The 18,494-nt window shown below is 44.2% G+C and overlaps 1 protein-coding gene across 1 annotated transcript in view; it reads right to left on the reverse strand.

The window, feature by feature from the left end:
* Positions 1-18,494, reverse strand: part of LOC126474099 (homeobox protein B-H1) — a 461,293-nt gene that overhangs the window by 416,502 nt on the left and 26,297 nt on the right. Inside the window, exon 2 of the mRNA XM_050101519.1 lies at positions 13,913-14,894. Coding sequence (XP_049957476.1) covers positions 13,913-14,894 — 982 coding nt within the window. The remainder of the gene's footprint in view (positions 1-13,912; positions 14,895-18,494) is intronic.

Here is an 18,494-nt window from a genome sequence, read left to right on the forward strand (position 1 = left end):
GAACACGGCGTAGAATAAACGAATCATCATCTTTCTTGGGTAAAATTGCTATCTTCGAAAATATGGCCAAAATAAGTAGGAATATGTCGTAATGACCTTTTGTTGACAATCACCTCGTTCTTCTGTTGCAAGTAATCTGAGAGCAAGTTTTGTTTAACTGATCGATTATAAAACGGTACAACGGCTTCTTTGCCATGTCTCTCAGGTCAAAACCATAGTAGTGGCAGAGCGCTCTCTGAACTAAATACTTCTACCTCAAGAGACCAGTTATATCTCTAAACAAAATATTCGTGCGTCTTTTCTGTGAACCTCAAATGACTAATAAAAAGAAAAGAAATTGCGACGGAGGTAGAGAAAGGGTGAGCTTTCATAAACAGTTCAAATGGTTCAAATGGCTCTGAGCACTATGGGACTCAACTGCTGAGGTTATTAGTCCCCTAGAACTTAGAACTAGTTAAACCTAACTAACCTAAGGACATCACAAACATCCATGCCCGAGGCAGGATTCGAACCTGCGACCGTAGCGGTCTTGCGGTTCCAGGCTGCAGCGCCTTTAACCGCACGGCCACTTCGGCCGGCTCATAAACAGTTGTCTGCTGTAAATAATGATTAAACAATCAACGATTCTTTTAAAATTGCGATAATGTCAAGTTCAGTGAGCAGTTATGGTAAAATATAAGTGACTCTGTCTGAGTCATTTTTGTTATTGTGGTCTACAGTCCGCAGACTAGCTTGGTGCACCTCTCTACATTTATCCATCCCAAGCAAGCCTCTTGAATTCTGCATAACTGCTACATCCTACATTCACTCGAACCTGCTTATGTAGCCAAGCCATGGTCTCTTTCTACAATGCCTCCTCAAATTCATACACATACACACAGATTTCATTATATGAATTCCACCGCTATTATCTGTCCGTAACTTGGACGCAAAGGTTTGAAATACCCTTTATTACGACATTAAAGTTTTTTTTATTTATACGGTACTGCGGTATGTTATATAAAACTATTACTGAAGACACCAACTTTTCGGTCACGATTACAGCGGCCTTTTTCTAGATCTACTAATGTATTTTAACTATCCAGAGTCACTTATATTTTACCATGACTGCTCACTGAACTTGACATTATCACAATTTTAAAAGAATCGTTGATTATTTAATCATTATTTACAGCAGACAACTGTTTATGAAAGCTCACCCTTTCTCTACCTCCGTCGCAATTTCTTTTCTTTTTATTAGTCATATGAGGTTCACAGAAAAGACGTACGAATATTTTGTTTAGAGATATAACGGGTCTCTTGAGGCAGAAGGAGTAGGAACTTTAGTGTAATAGGTAACTCTGTTGGAGGGAGTGATGATCTGTTGTTGCTTCTTGCATTGTACCAGTGTGCATACTGTGATTGGTAGTCATCGGGCAATGAGGTGTGAGCTCCTGTTTTCCTCTTGCTGGACGCGGGACGCAATATAATTGCGTAGCCTTCCGCGACCAGACTCTGGGCAGCAAAAACACTCAGTAGACCCAGAAGAAGATCAGTGTAACTGTGGACGGAACGTTGGCTTCTCCAGTAATAATTTTTTACAATATGATGCGGTACCATACCCAGAAAACTTATTGTCAACTGACCCTGGCGGCGGAGCCTCAACATTTTTATGTTGTATTTCATTCAGACTTTGTTGATTACTTATAGCAGACAACTGTGTATGGAAGTTCTTTCTCCCTCTTTTTCAACCTTTGTTGCAACTTCTTTTGTTCTTATTAGACACATGAGTTTGAGAGAAAAGACGTACGAATATTTTGTTTGGAGAATTAACAAAGGCGTCTAGCTGAATGTACTCAAAGTGCTGGCCACTGGAACAGTCTTAACACTGGAAACATGGTCTTGCGTTTTTTTTTTTTTTTTTTTTTTTTTTTTTTTCAAAGCGATCGTCATAGAGACTTCGAAGATCGTTCACAGGCACGAGCGTTAACATGTCGGTGCCGTAACGTCTGCAGCAACGCGAAACAGAGGCGACTGTTTTGTGTACCCAATGGCACGTCATACCGTCACGTCAACTGCTCGCTCCGTATGACGGTGACGGGCGCAGCCTGGCAATGTTAGTTATACTATGGGTCACCTCACACGGCTACACCCATCGTGATCTTGCACGCAGAACTGGGACTCGACTGGAAAACGATGCTGCCACTCTTGTGTCCACTGCCGTAGTAGGGTGCATCAATATCGGCCACCAAGGGAAGCTACAACAAGAGTCGCCATGACGACAGTCCACCGTGCTACCGACAACGCAGCACTGTCCAAGTGCATACTTGTCTTGCTGCAAACAAACCTATTTGCTGACTCACGTTACATGACATATCCATACAATCCTAAATGGCCGAACGAATAATTTGACTGGCCTCTCTGGCGCTAGTCGCGTGGGCCCTTTCAGTTTCTGCATGGCATCGAGTGTGGCTCTGTACCACTATCAGCGCATCAAGGGAAGCCACAACAATAGCCGCTGCGCTTACAGCACATGGTGCTACAGTCGGCGCCGCACTATCCATGTGTATACTTGTTCTGCTGCTGTCAAGCTCAGTTCCTGACTCACGTTATGTGACGTAGCTGTACAGTCCTACACGGAACAACGAACCGAACGAACAGTATGTCTGGCCTCTCAGGCGCTAGACGCGTGGGGCCGTTCAGTTTCTGCATGGAATTGAGTGTGGCCGTCCTGAACCAAACGAATCCCTATTCGCATAACAGTGATGGAATAACCGTTGTTTCGATATGCCGCGATCCTGTCGCTGCCGACTTCCGACACATTCTCCTTACACGCTGCATAACACGATCTTCTGATAAACAACGAACATTCTGATGCGATTCCTGAATGAGAAAGCCGTTGCGTTATCTTCCCTTATGCACAGAATGTAGATTGGCGTTATCTTTACCCATTCTGTGTGGTTGCTCTGAAATGCTGCTCATTTGCAAATGCAAGAATGTAGTACACCTCATGCCAATCTGACGTCTGTTGCACGTAGCTTCAGTTTTAACGGCCAGTAGAGTATATTGGTGCCGTTTCTTCGCCTGTCCTCCACTTTGGCCTGAATGAAGCAAAGCGAGACGAATGCTGGGGCGCCAGCACACCTGGTTGGCCACACATCGCCATGCCATGCGTCTGGCTGCCGACTGCATGCGGCCACGTGACCTGCTTCTGGATCACGGCCACAGCGAGCCATCTGCGCTCCACCGGGTACAGCACTTCAAGCGCTATCGCGCCAGACGCATACGCCACATAATTTCACGGTCCGTACGCAGAACACACTAAGTCACAATGATCATATGAGAGCACTTCCATTTGGTTCACTATAATAGCAGCTAACTACGAGGGGGCGTTCAGTAAGTAATCCTACACTTCTTTTTCTCGACCAGTTTCGGTTGAAAAATGCAAAATTTGTTGTAGGACATCGTGGAATATTCCCGCTTCAGCCCCTATAGTTTCATGACGTTCCGATAGCTGGCGGCACTATACGTAGCCTTCAAAATGGCGTCTGTAACGGAGGTGCGTTCCAAGCAGACCGTTGTCACTGAGCTTGTTTTGGTGGAAAACCAGAGCATCGCAGATATTCATAGCCGTTTGCAGAATGTCTACGGAGCCCTAACAGCAAACAAACGCACATTGAGTCGTTGGGCGAGACGTCTGTAGTCAAAGCAACAATGTCGCGCAAACCTGTCCTATCTCCCGCGTGCCGCCGACTCCTGCAATGTTGCAACGTACAGTTAATCTCATTCGAGGTGATTGACGGATCACAGACAAACATCTCGTTGCACAACTGGACATCTTTATTGGTAGAGCTAAAATACCCGTCGTTGGAGTACATACCGTTGGAAATCTCAAGGGTGTTTGCCGCTGAGTTCCTCGTCTCCTAATAGACGACCATAAAAACAACTATGGACCGTTTGTTGTGGAATTGCTTCAGCATTCGTGCTGATTGTGCCTTTTTTTGTTTTATTTAGAAATCGTCACAGGCGATGAAATATGGGTTCATCAATCAGTTCGAACCGAAAAAAAACGGCCCCACACCACCTCTCCTCGAAGAAAAAGTTCAAGGCCACATCTGCGCCGGTAAAGTTATAGCGACGGTCTTCAGGGACTCTAAAGGGTTTATTACGTCTGATGTCCTCCCTCCTCTAGACTGGCAATGGCAAGGAAAGCGTTTCTGAAGAAGAGAAATTTGTTAACATCGAGTATAGATTTAAGTGTCAGGAAATCGTTTCTGAAAGTATTTGTATGGAGTGTAGCCATGTACGGAAGTGAAACATGGACGATAAATAGTTTGGACAGGAAGAGAATAGAAGCTTTCGAAATGTGGTGCTACAGAAGAATGCTGAAGATTAGGTGGGTAGATCACATAACTAATGAGGAGGTATTGAACAGAATTGGGGAGAAGAGGAGTTTGTGGCACAACTTGACGAGAAGAAGGGACCGGTTAGTAGGACATGTTCTGAGGCATCAAGGGATCACAAATTTAGTATTGGAGGGCAGTGTGGAGGGTAAAAATCGTAGAGGGAGACCAAGAGATGAATACACTAAGCAGATTCAGAAGGATGTAGATCGCAGTAGGTACTGGGAGATGAAGAAACTTGTACAGGATAGGTTAGCATGGAGAGCTGCATCAAACCAGTCTCAGGACTGAAGACCACAACAACAACAACAACGTCCTTCCTCGTCGTGCAACGATCATATAGGAATGTGTTGTGCTACCATCAGGAAGTTGCACAAAAGACTTGCAACGTATTCGTCGCCACAACAATGCAAACAAACTTCTCCTTCTCCACGACAACAAAGGCCTCGCACGAGTCCTTTCACCCGAGAGGAACTCATAAAACTTCATTGGACTCTTGTTCCTCATCCACTCTACAGCTTGGATCTCGCACCTTCCGACTTCCATGTCTTTGGCCATTGAATGTTCAAATATTCAAATGTGTGTGAAATCCTAAGGGACCAAACTGCTGAGGTCATCAGTCCCTAGACCTTTTTGGTCATCAGTCTACTGACTGGTTTGATGCGGCCCGCCACGAATTCCTTTCCTGTGCTTACCTCTTCATCTCAGAGTAGCACTTGCAACCTACGTCCTCAATTATTTGCTTGACGTATTCCAATCTCTGTCTTCCTCCACAGTTTTTGCCCTCTACTGTTCCCTCTAGTACCATGGAAGTCATTCCCTCATGTCTTAGCAGATGTCCTATAATCCTGTCCCTTCTCCTTATCAGTGTTTTCCACATATTCCTTTCCTCTCCGATTCTACGTAGAACCTCCTCATTCCTTACCTTATCAGTCCACCTAATTTTCAACATTCGTCTATAGCACCACATCTCAAATGCTTCGATTCTCTTCTGTTCCGGTTTTCCCACAGTCCATGTTTCACTACCATACAATGCTGTACTCCAGACGTACATCCTCAGAAATTTTTTCCTCAAATTAAGGCCTGTATTTGATATTAGTAGACTTATCTTGGCCAGAAATGCCTTTTTTGCCATAGCGAGTCTGCTTTTGATGTCCTCTTTGCTCCGTCCGTCATTGGTTATTTTACTGCCTAGGTAGCAGAATTCCTTAACTTCATTGACTTCGTGACCATCAATCCTGATGTTAAGTTTCTCGCTGTTGTCATTTTTGCTACTTCTCATTACCTTCGTCTTTCTCCGATTTACTCTCAAACCATACTGTGTACTCATTAGACTGTTCATTCCGTTCAGCAGATCATTTAATTCTTCTTCACTTTCACTCAGGATAGCAATGTCATCAGCGAATCGTATCATTGATATCCTTTCACCTTGTATTTTAATTCCATTCCTGAACCTTTCTTTTATTTCCGTCATTGCTTCCTCGATGTACAGATTGAAGAGTAGGGGCGAAAGGCTACAGCCTTGTCTTACACCCTTCTTAATACGAGCACTTCGTTCTTGATCGTCCACTCTTATTATTCCCTCTTGGTTGTTGTACATATTGTATATGATCCGTCTCTCCCTATAGCTTACCCCTACTTTTTTCAAAATCTCGAACAGCTTGCACCATTTTATATTGTCGAACGCTTTTTCCAGGTCGACAAATCCTATGAAAGTGTCTTGATTTTCTTTAGCCTTGCTTCCATTATTAGCCGTAACGTCAGAATTGCCTCTCTCGCCCCTTTACTTTTCCTAAAGCCAAACTGATCGTCACCTAGCGCATTCTTAAGTTTCTTTTCCATTCTTCTGTATATTATTCTTGTGAGTAGCTTCGATGCATGAGCTGTTAAGCTGATTGTGCGATAATTCTCGCACTTGTCAGCTCTTGCCGTCTTCGGAATTGTGTAGATGATGCTTTTCCGAAAGCCAGATGGTATATCGCCAGACTCATATATTCTACACACCAACGTGAATAGTCGTTTTGTTGCCACTTCCCCAAATGATTTTAGAAATTCTGGTGGAATGTTATCTATCCCTTCTGCCTTATTTGACCGTAAGTCCTCCAAAGCTCTTTTAAATTCCGATTCTTATACTGGATTCCCTATCTCTTCTAAATCGACTCCTGTTTCTTCTTCTATCACATCAGACAAATCTTCACCCTCATACAGGCTTTCAATGTATTCTTTCCACCTATCTGCTCTCTCCTCTGCGTTTAACAGTGGAATTTCCGTTGCACTCTTAATGTTACCACCGTTGCTTTTAATGTCACCAAAGGTTGTTTTGACTTTCCTGTATGCTGAGTCTGTCCTTCCGACAGTCATATCTTTTTCGATGTCTTCACATTTTTCCTGCAGCCATTTCGTCTTAGCTTCCCTGCACTTCCTATTTATTTCATTCCTCAGCGACTTGTATTTCTGTATTCCTGATTTTCCCGGAACATGTTTGTACTTCCTCCTTTCATCAATCAACTGAAGTATTTCTTCTGTTACCCATGGTTTCTTCGCAGCTACCTTCTTTGTACCTATGTTTTCATTCCCAACTTCTGTGACGGCCCTTTTTTAGAGATGTCCATTCCTCTTCAACTGCACTGCCTACTGCGCTATTCCTTATTGCTGTATCTATAGCGTTAGAGAACTTCAAACGTATCTCGTCATTCCTTAGTACTTCCGTATCCCACTTCTTTGCGTATTGATTCTTCCTGACTAATGTCTTGAACTTCAGCCTACTCTTCATCACTACTATATTGTGATCTGAGTCTATATCTGCTCCTGGGTACGCCTTACAATCCAGTATCTGATTTCGGAATCTCTGTCTGACCATGATGTAATCTAATTGAAATCTTCCCGTATCTCCCGGCCTTTTCCAAGTGTACCTCCTCCTCTTGTGATTCTTGAACAGGGTATTCGCTATTATTAGCTGAAACTTGTTACAGAACTCAATTAGTCTTTCTCCTCTTTCATTCCTTGTCCCAAGCCCATATTCTCCTGTAACCTTTTCTTCTACTCCTTCCCCTACAACTGCATTCCAGTCGCCCATGACTATTAGATTTTCGTCCCCCTTTACATACTGCATTACCCTTTCAATATGCACATACACTTTCTCTATCTGTTCATCTTCAGCTTGCGACTTCGGCATGTATACCTGAACTACCGTTGTCGGTGTTGGTCTGCTGTCGATTCTGATTAGAACAACCCGGTCACTGAACTGTTCACAGTAACACACCCTCTGCCCTACCTTCCTATTCATAACGAATCCTACACCTGTTATACCATTTTCTGCTGCTGTTGATATTACCCGATACTCATCTGACCAGAAATCCTTTGCATTTCCCTTTTCAGGTTCAAGCTTCTAACATTCCACGCCCCGACTCGTAGAACGTTATCCTTTCGTAAATTATTCAATCTTTTTCTCATGGTAACCTCCCCCTTGGCAGTCCCCTCCAGGAGATCCGAATGGGGGACTATTCCGGAATCTTTTGCCAATGGAGAGATCATCATGACACTTCTTCAATTACAGGCCATATGTCCTGTGGATACACGTTACGTGTCTTTAATGCAGTGGTTTCCATTGCCTTCTGCATCCTCATGTCGTTGAACATTGCTGATTCTTCCGCCTTTAGGGGCAATTTCCCACCCCTAGGACAAGAGAGTGCCCTGAACCTCTATCCGCTCCTCCGCCTCTTTGACAAGGCCGTTGGCAGAATGAGGCTGACTTCTTATGCCGGAAGTCTTCGGCCGCCAATGCTGATTATTTATCAAAATTTAGGCAGTGGCGGGGATCGAACCCGGGACCGAAGACGTTTTGATTATGAATCAAAGACGCTACCCCTTTTTTTTTTTAATCTCATTTTGTTCGTTTTTGTTCGTTGTATCTGCTCTGGGCGGACGTCGAAAGACACCTGTTTCAGTTCGTTGTTGATCCATTAACACAGTTTTTTTTTTTATTACAGAGGGCACCTAGCCCTCTGACCGCCCCTAGACCACGGGTACCCTAGACTTACACACTACTTAAATTAACTTTTGCTAAGAACAACACACACACACCCACGCCTGAGGGAAGACTCGAACCTCCGGCGGGAGGGGCCGCGAAATGGTTCAAAATGGTTCAAATGGCTCTGAGCACTATGGGACTTAACTTCTGAGGTCATCAGTCCCCTAGAACTTAGAACTAATTAAACCTAACTAACCTAAGGACATCACACACATCCATGCCCGAGGCAGGATTCGAACCTGCGACCGTAGCGGTCGCTCGGCTCCAGACTGTAGCGCCTAGAACCGCTCGCTCACCCCGGCCGGCGTGACTGTACGGTCTTCAAACGGATTCTTTTTGGTCGCCTCTTATATTATCAGATAGCAGTGTCTGGTAAATTTCTGGAGCCTAGCAAATCATTTGAATACTTAATGGTAACATTAAGAAAAGATTTCAAATGAAATGAACGATTGAAATCAGCACTAAGACCGTCAATAAAAAGAAAAAAAAATCTTAGACTTTTGCAGGATTCTAGGGAAGTTTAGTTGTTCTCTTGAGAAAATTGGCTACAAAACTCTAGTTTTATTCTTGACTACTGCTGCAGTACTTATCAAGTTGACATTATAGAGTTACTCTCATGGTAGCCGAAAACAGAGATTGCTCTGCCGAGTCCTTACAACACCCATTGTATCTACTACAGACGCTGCATACGCTTAGTTTATTTGCAAGTAGGTTTTGCCTTGGATGACTTCGAAGGAATTCAGTGAAGACTGTCAGTATAGATTGGGGCGCTGCATTTAGCGGTTCCCATCGAGTGGCGGATGCCTTACATACCCTGGGAGTTTAATATAATCCATTACATATATGAGGGAACATTTGAGTGTTTTTAAATGGGTAACATTCAACCGCAATTTTTGTCCTATATACAATGCTTTCATCACCAAGTTGTAAAACTGAGCTCATGAGATGAAAAAGCTATCAACACAATTGCATCGTTCACAAAATAAAATGGTATAAAAAAATTGGAGTATGTACGACGAGGACCCATAGTCCAAGTGATTTTGTTCCATTTTATTTTGTGAACGTCACACTTGTGTTTGTTGACTTTTTAGCGTTTTAACCTCATGAGATAAGTTTTACTACTTGATTATGAGAGCGCTGTCTCTCGAAACACGTTGTTGAATTGTGGGTAGGACAAAAATTACGGTTGAATGTTACCAATTATTACTGTGTAAACACTGAGATTCACACTTTCCCTTCACTTCCATAATCATTCAAAACAACGTAAACAATACAGAACACTGTACCTCAGAAGCACCCAACCCTTTCACCCACACAATGCACTTCCGGATTTGTCGCCTTATTTGCGGGTCTGAGAAAGGCAAAGACAATCTAGCTGGAGTAGACCCCAGGAAGGCACAATTGTGCGAGGTTTACATTGTCATCACGCTTGGTTATCTACAGCGTGCTTACAATTGTTGAACTTCCGTTACATGCGAGTGTAGACGGAAAACTGTTTACCATAGGGGTAGCTAACTTTAAAGGAATGATGTTCAGACTGAGCGCTGCAGGATTTGCAGTGTTAATAGTGTCAGTGTCATGACTTGTCGTTGGCCACGGGTTCTGGTACGGCGAAGTAGGTTTGTAACACAAGCACCAGTGTGCATTAAAGTTGTCAGCATGGATACAGTCATGGTGGGCATGGCTTTACTCGTAAAGCTGTTTTATCAAAACAACAGCAATAGTTCCGTTGCTCTTCACGAGCATCGACGCGTTAAAGGAAGAGGAGACGCCCTCTTCACGCACCGAATTAACTGGCGATTAGGGAATTGCTCCTAGGAGAGGACGATGGCCAACTGTGCCACAAATTGTTGGAGAAGTTACTGTTGCTATGGCTAAGAATGCTGGACTCAGTGTTCGTTCTTCAAGCAATGCACGAGCTGTGTCACAACAGCTGAACATTCTACGGTTCACCATTCGAAAAGTACTGCGAACGCTTGAGAAATAAAAAAAACTTTGCAATTGAGACTGATTCTTTACATAACTGTGAAATGGTATCTCTAGTGCGCTTACAGGCTGTCGTGGATCCAGACAGTCGTCCCACTGAGCAACATTTGTAGCCAGAACGTAAGCATGGTACGCAGTTAACGAATGTAACCCCCCTCATTTGGAAATTAAAATCTTTTTCCTTCAATGGTTTATTTGTTATTTCTCTTCCGCATGTACTTGCAAATGTTTCCACGAAGTCTTATTGCCCTACGATTACTCGTCTTTCATGGGGGGGCCTCTAAAGTGGCGGAAGTTTAATTATAACTACCCTCCACGTCCACAACTATACACCGTAAACGAAGTTATAAAACTACCGTAAGCTACCGTAGACTGTCAGAAGTAAGCGTAGACTACCGTAGCTTTGATCATTTAAAATTGTAACCACGTTATTTGTACGTTAGATATTGTTGCATACCTATCGGCCGTTACCTCATTTCGGTCGTTTTGTTTGCGTATGCACCCGGTCTCTCATTAGGTTTCCCTAGAAACCGGAAGCGGTGAACCGTACAGCAACTGAGGGTAATCTACAGAAAATTTTTGTTCTGCATAGGTATCCTCCTGCCTATTACTTAAAAATAAACAGTATTTATAGCTAATTATTTAATTCTGTTTTTATTCGAAAACTGTTGTTTTTTAAAGTGAAACAGAGGGATGTTGTAGTAGTGAAAATAAAAACATAGGCAACAGACTTATCAAATAGCACTAGAAAACGCATTTCCCAAGAGAAAGGTAAAATTAAAAGGAGAAAGACATATCAAACATCGTTTCAATACTTTGTCGAGCTTGTGAAACATGCTTCTGTTGCCGGCCGAAGTGGCCGTGCGGTTAAAGGCGTGCAGTCTGGAACCGCAAGACCGCTACGGTCGCAGGTACGAATCCTGCCTCGGGCATGGATGTTTGTTATGTCCTTAGGTTAGTTAGGTTTAACTAGTTCTAAGTTCTAGGGGACTAATGACCTCAGCAGTTGAGTCCCATAGTGCTGAGAGCCATTTGAACCATTTGAACCATGCTTCTGTTATCCATAAACAACTTTTGCACTTATCAATAATAACAGGAAGCTTCTGCCTTTAATCGTTATGAAGAACGTTCTACTGCATACAAAATAACAATTACACAGACTTTTTATATTTGTACATGTAAGGTGTACTTGCATCAAAATTAATTGCTTTGGTAACATAAAAGAGCGAAAGTTACGCGATCAACTAATTGTTATTACTTAGACAACATAATTTACATTTTGTACGAATATAAGATACTCAAAGAACTAAAACTGAGCGATATATGATTATAATTATGTGCAAAACAAACAAACAAACAAACAAAAATCAAAGAGAAGTCTCCGGCTCACAGTTTCTGTCTCACAATTCATTTACGTTTTTTCCCTACTAATGCTGCCAACACTAGCAGTAATCTTGCCACTTACTACATCATTTATGTAGTATACCAAAATTAACGAACTGTAGTTTTGGTAGAGCGCAACTCTAACCGCAAGCCACCTTACAACGTGTGGCGGAGAATCCTACGTGTACCTCTCTCATTTCCACCTATCCTGTTCCAGTCTCGAACGAAGAGTTCCTAGATAACAGAACGCAGCATGTCATTCTCAATGGAGAGAAGTCTTCCGAAGTAAGAGTGATGTCAGGTGTGCCGCAGGGGAGTGTTGTAGGACCGTTGCTATTCACAATATACATAAATGACCTTGTGGATAACATCGGAAGTTCACTGAGGCTTTTTGCGGATGATGCTGTGGTACATCGGGAGGTTGTAACAATGGAAAATGTACTGAAATGTAGGAGGATCTGCAGCGAATTGACGCATGGTGCAGGGAATGGCAGTTGAATCTCAATGTAGACTAGTGTAATGTGCTGCGAATACACAGAAAGAAAGATCCTTTATCATTTAGCTACAATATAGTTGGTCAGCAACTGGAAGCAATTAATTCCATAAATTATCTGGGAGTAGGCATTAGGAGTGATTTAAAATGGAATGATCATATAAAGTTGACCGTCGGTAAAGCAGATGCCAGACTGAGATTCATTGGAAGAGTCCTAAGGAAATGCAATCCGAAAACAAAGGAAGTAGGTTACAATACACTTGTTCGCCCACTGCTTGAATACTGCTCACCAGTTTGGGATCCGTGACAGATAGGGTTGATAGAAGAGATAGAGAAGATCCAACGGAGAACAGCGCGCTTCGTTACAGGATCATTTAGTAATCGTGAAAGCGTTACGGAGATGATAGATAAACTCCAGTGGAAGACTCTGCAGGAAAGACGATCAGTAGCTCGGCTCGGGCTTTTGTTGAAGTTTCGAGAACATACCATAACCGAGGAGTCAAGCAGTATATTGCTCCCTCCTACGCACCGGATGATCAAAAAGTCAGTATAAATTTGAAAACTTAATAAACCGCGGAATAATGTAGACAGAGAGGAAAAAATTGACATACGTGCTTGGAATGACATGGGGTTTTATTAGAAAAAAAAAAGACGCGTGAAAGATCTTTTGCGAGCGTCGTTTGGTGATGATCGTGTGCTCAGCCGCCACTTTCGTCATGCTTGGCCTCCCAGGCCCCCAGACCTCAGTCCGTGCTATTATTGGCTTTGGGGTTACCTGAAGTCTCAAGTGTATCGTGATCGACCGACATCTCTAGGGATGCTGAAAGGCAACATCCGACGCCAATGCCTCACCATAACTCCGGACATGCTTTACAATGCTGTTCACAACATTATTCCTCGACTACTGCTAATGTTGAGGAATGATGGTGGATATATTGAGCATTTCCTGCAAAGAACATCATCTTTGCTTTGTCTTACTTTGTTATGCTAATTATTGCTATTCTGATCAGTTGAAGAGCCATCTGTCGGACATTTTTTGAATGATTGTATTTTTTTGGTTCTAATAAAACCCCATGTCATTGCAAACATGTGTGTCAATTTGTACCTCTCTATCTACATTATTCCGTGATTTATTCAGTTTTCAAATTTATACTGACTTTTTGATCACCCAGTATATCTCGCGAAGAGACCATGAGGATAAAATCAGAGAGATTAGAGCCCACACAGAGGCATACCGACAATCTTTGCTTTCCACAAACAATACGAAACTGGAATAGAAGGGAGAACCGACAGAGGGTACTCAAGGTACCGTCCGCCACACACAGTCAGGTGGCTTGCGGAGCGTGGATGTAGATGTAGAAGCCCAGGGAGAACGATTCTGGTAAGTCTGGTTGTGAGCTCGGATCGCTCTAATTTTACATTCTATTTCTTTTCCCGAGATATACGCAGCAGGTAGCAATATACAAAACACTTCTCTTGCAACATCTACCAATGGAGTTGGTTGAGCAGCTCCCTGGCGCTGCTAAACAGTTTCAAATCAGGACACCTTCGAATTCAAAGTAAACGATTCGTTCTAGCGTTCTTAACTAAAAAGGAGGTTAAGCCAAGTGCAGTACGCAACGCCGACAGGGTACTCACCAGCCTCGAAGTTGTCCTTGAGCCTGCGCCACTGGCGCGCGTGGTGTATGGAGTAGATGCCCGTGACGAGGAAAAAGAGCAAGCAGGCGCAGACGGCGAGCGCGAGCACCACCACCTGCCAGTCCCACACCAGCGTCTCGGCCGTCGAGAACGGCTGCTGGTGCTGGTGCTGCTGGGCTTGAGGCTGCGCGTGGTGCGGCCGGGCCGTGGTCTGGGCCGGCGGCGGCGCCGAGTCCTCCTTGAGCTGCGCCGCCGACTCGGGCAGCATCGGCTTCCTCGCGTCCGGCATCTGGTGGCCGGTGAAGTTGCGCTGGCGGTGCTCCTCGCGGTGCCGGCTGTGGGTGTGGCTGTGGTGGCCGTGCTTCCGCCCACCGCCGCCGTGCTTCCTGTGCTGCGACGTCTTGTTCCTCCGCTGCGATGACAGCGACGACGTCCTGTTGAAAGTAGCGAACCCGTCCTCCGCAGACGAGCTGTAGGACGATTCCTCCGCGAAGGACGAGGAAGAGGACGACGACGAGGAGGAGGAGGACCAGCGGGAGTGGTGGTGGTGGTGGCCCTGCCGCCTGCGCGCCGGCCGCGGAGTGTCTTCCGAGTGCTCTTCCGAGTGCGACGAGAACGCCGACGAGTCGATCTCGGAGGAGGAGGACCACCCGTCACCGTGGCGGTGGCTCTTGCGGTGGTGATGGTGGTGGTGATGATGGTGGCGGTGCGAGGGAGGCGCGGAGGTCCTATTGGAGCGCCTGGGCAGCCACGACCAGTCGATCATGAGCTTGGAGATGGGTCCGCAGTCGGTGTCGCGGTTGACGGCGCAGGGCGCCAGAACTACCTGCCCGTCGGGGCACTGCGTGCAGGGCAGGCAGCGGCCGCGCCGCTCGTCCCAGAACTGCCGGTCCAGCGAGCACGACAGCCCCGACCCGGAGCCGGAGCCGGAACCAGCACCAGTCGCTGCGGCCGCTGCTGTCACCGCCGCCACCACCAACAGCTGGCACACCGAAAACAACGGTGCGACTTGTACAGTTATGAAGAGGCACTGGTTCAAATGGCTCTGAGCACTAAGGGACTTAACGTCTGAGGTCATCAGTCCCCTAGAACTTAGAACTACTTAAACCTAACTAATCTAAGGACATCACACACATCCATGCCTGAGGCAGGATTCGAACCTGCGACCTTAGCGGTCGCGCGGTTCCAGACTGAAGCGTCTAGAACTGCTAGGCCACCGTGGAAGAGGTACTCTGCGCAACTTTAAGTCGACTTCTACATCTACGAAGGGCGTTGGGGTACAAAGTGTAGACGACCTCCAAGATGCTGTACTCCGGGCAACGGTCCGTGACGACGGAATGGCAAACAGTCTACACACTAGGCGACTGAACTAGAATGAATTTCTTTCACGGTCGAGAAAATCTACAGAGGAAAATGAAAAAGCAAAAAAGTAACGGTTCTTATCCAGGGTGTATACGCGGACAAAGAAAAAAAATCCCAGATATCTCCCGGATTTCCCGGTTAAAAATACATTTTCTCTCGGGTGAAAACGTACTTTTTCTCTGTTACCTGACAGAAAATTTTCTCTCGAAACTGTTTAACTTATCCATCCTTAGAATGGTTATGGTTTTATACACGGGCATACAATTTCCGGCACTTTAGAAAACGAAACACAGGGAAAAAAAAACGTTTTGGAAAGATCTTTGATGTGCAGTAACATGTACGCTGCATATTTTCGTATTACGAAAGTATAAATTCGAATTCCACCAAACAGCGCATGTTACTTTCCGAAGCATTGAAATCAAGATTGCAATACGCTTTTGTAAGCCAGTTACAGCTCATGTCACGTGATCACCAGCCGATGATACCAGGCATTGAGAGCTTATGACACGTGAAGAAGTCAGCCAATAGCAACATCACTGTTAAGTAGCGCGAACACACAAACAGAAAAGTTAATGTTTCAAATTAATATACACAGTGTTGCTACAAGAAATGTAAAGCTTTCACTTAAAATATTGGTCTATAATATTAATACGCTGGAAGAGAAGCTAAGCTTACACATATAATGTTCGTCTTTTATGTGCGTATTACAATTTAAGATATATCACACAAATGTGCCATTAAAAATTTTAATAACTACATAAATGTCTGTTCTTCTGGGCTCGAAATTCATCTAAATGGCTTGTCATCAAAGAGTTTATTTTTAAATGAGAGTAAAACGTTCTTTGATTTAAGAAATTCAACGTACATTCTCGCACGTAGTTCAACTTGCGTAAAAGGAAATTTTCTTTGATAGTAACGCTTTTCAAACCACCATTCTGAATATTTTTCTGCGACCTGTTAGAAATAGGTGCGTTTCTGCAGTTGCCAGAGAGCGCCAGATGACATGCGTCACCGCGCTTGCACAGCTACGATGTCGTAGGGAGCCGTATGTTCGTACGTGTAAAACATTAAAAGATCTTACATTAGGTCATAAAAGAAACAAGACATTCGAACCTGCTGCTTACACAGCCAACAGCCACATTTCTGTAGCCAGAAGCGGGAGAAGGTACTACTCAACTGCGCATACTCATGATTCCGCTTGTAACTGCTAAAACGAATCTAATGTAAAAAGTTGTGACGTCACGTTCATCGGAGGCAATTTGTTGTTATGAATCATTGCATATTCTTCCTAAAGCCTTTGACAAGTTTTGCTGTTGGCAGACGCTTGTATCAGCACTTTGTTTTGTTGCTGTATATGGCGCATTTACTTTGCAGTTTAAGTTTTATTTTCGTTTTCTCTCGTTCATGTTTTATTGCTCAACTATTATTCTGCAGTAGCGGGATACAGTAATATTCTTTGTTAGAGTATCGGTTCTTACCAGTCAAAATTACAAAAATTTAACTGAAAACAATGAAAAATTCCCGGAATTCTAAAATATTCCCGAGTTTTTCTCGGTTTTTTCCATGATGAAACAATTCCCGGGTTTTTCCCGGATCTCCTGGTTGTCCCGCATTGTGTACACCCTGTTATCAGAACCACCTGACAAAAGAGATCAGAACGTGTGTCCGTATCTTACAACTAAATGTTGAGGGCTTAAGCCGAGACAAATGCGAACAATTGAGTAGGGCGGCTAAAGATAACCACACAGAAATTATAAAAAAACCTAGAAATAACCAAAGATAAAAAATCGAAATAACATATTAAGAAAGCTGACTGGAACCTTCTTGGGAGCTCAAGCTAACACCATAAGCACCGCAGTACAATCTCTTGTTTACCCGGTGGCAGAATACTGCGCCCCAGTCTGGTACAAGAGCACACACACGGAGATAATAGACGTCCAGCTTAATACCACCATGAGGATTGTCTCAGGAACTCTGCAATCAACTCCACTTCCCTGGCTTCATGCCCTTTGCAGACATAGCTCCTCCCTTCCTCAGAAGGCAACAAGCAGCTATCCGAGAATGGAATAAAATTAATGACCCCTCTGTCTCTGAAGATATACCTATCCGAAAAATATTGGACCATCTACCAACTACACGCTTAAAATCCAGGAAACCTTTATGCGAAGTCGAAATCCTCAAATTCCCAGAAAGGTACGAGATAGCAAGGGAATGGAGGCAATACTGGTCGCTGAATAATCACCATCCACTCATCACTGATTTTGATCCTTCGATACAGGTGGAAGGTATGCAGATGCCCAGAAGAACTTGGTGCAGACTTAATCGTGTGAGGACTAACCAAGTCAGGTGCAAGGCAATACTCCACAAATGGAAACTCACTGATGACCCACGATGTGACTGTGGTGCAGAAGAATAAACAATCCCTCACCTGATCTTCGAATGTCCTGCGAGGAGGTTTGAAGGAGAATGGAGGGATATCATGAATGCTACTCCACGTGCTGTTCAGTGGGTGACCTGCTTAGATGTGTACTTGTAATAGCTGCAGTGGCTGTCTCCCTAATCTTACGCATATTGTTGTTTGCAATCAATCATTTAATAATATATTTGTAATTCGATTATTATATTAACTAATAGTTTGTGTGCAATTTTACTCTGTAGATGCCATACGCTAAGTAAAATAAAATAAATAAACGAAGGGCATTCAGTAAGTAATGCAACACTTTTCTTGTAGGACAATTTCTGCTGAATAAAAGAGGAATTTACTGTGGGACATCGTGGAACAAGTTCCGATAGGTTGCGGCGCTATACGTAGCTTTCAAAATGGCGTCTGTAACAGTGATGCGCCACAAGCAGAGAGCTGTTATCGCTCTTGGAGGAAAACCAGGCATCACAGATATTCATAGGCGCTTTCAGAATGACTAAGGAGACTTGGAAGTGGACAAAAGCAAGGTGAGTCGTCGGGCGAGACGTCTGGCATCAACGCAACAAGATCGCGCAAACCGTTCCGATCTCCCGCGTGCCGGCCGACCGTACACAACTGTGACTGCTGCAGTGTTCGAACATGTGGACACTCTAATTCGAGGTGATTGACGGATCACAGTAAAAAAATCTCGCTGCTCAGATAGACGTCTCTGTTGGTAGTGCTGACACTCGTGCATCTGTTGCGGTATTCAAAGATGTGCGCCCGCTGAGTTTCTCGCCGCTTAAAAGAAGACCGTCA

This window comes from Schistocerca serialis, chromosome 4 (assembly GCF_023864345.2).
Source record: "Schistocerca serialis cubense isolate TAMUIC-IGC-003099 chromosome 4, iqSchSeri2.2, whole genome shotgun sequence".
Lineage (NCBI taxonomy): Eukaryota > Metazoa > Arthropoda > Insecta > Orthoptera > Acrididae > Schistocerca > Schistocerca serialis.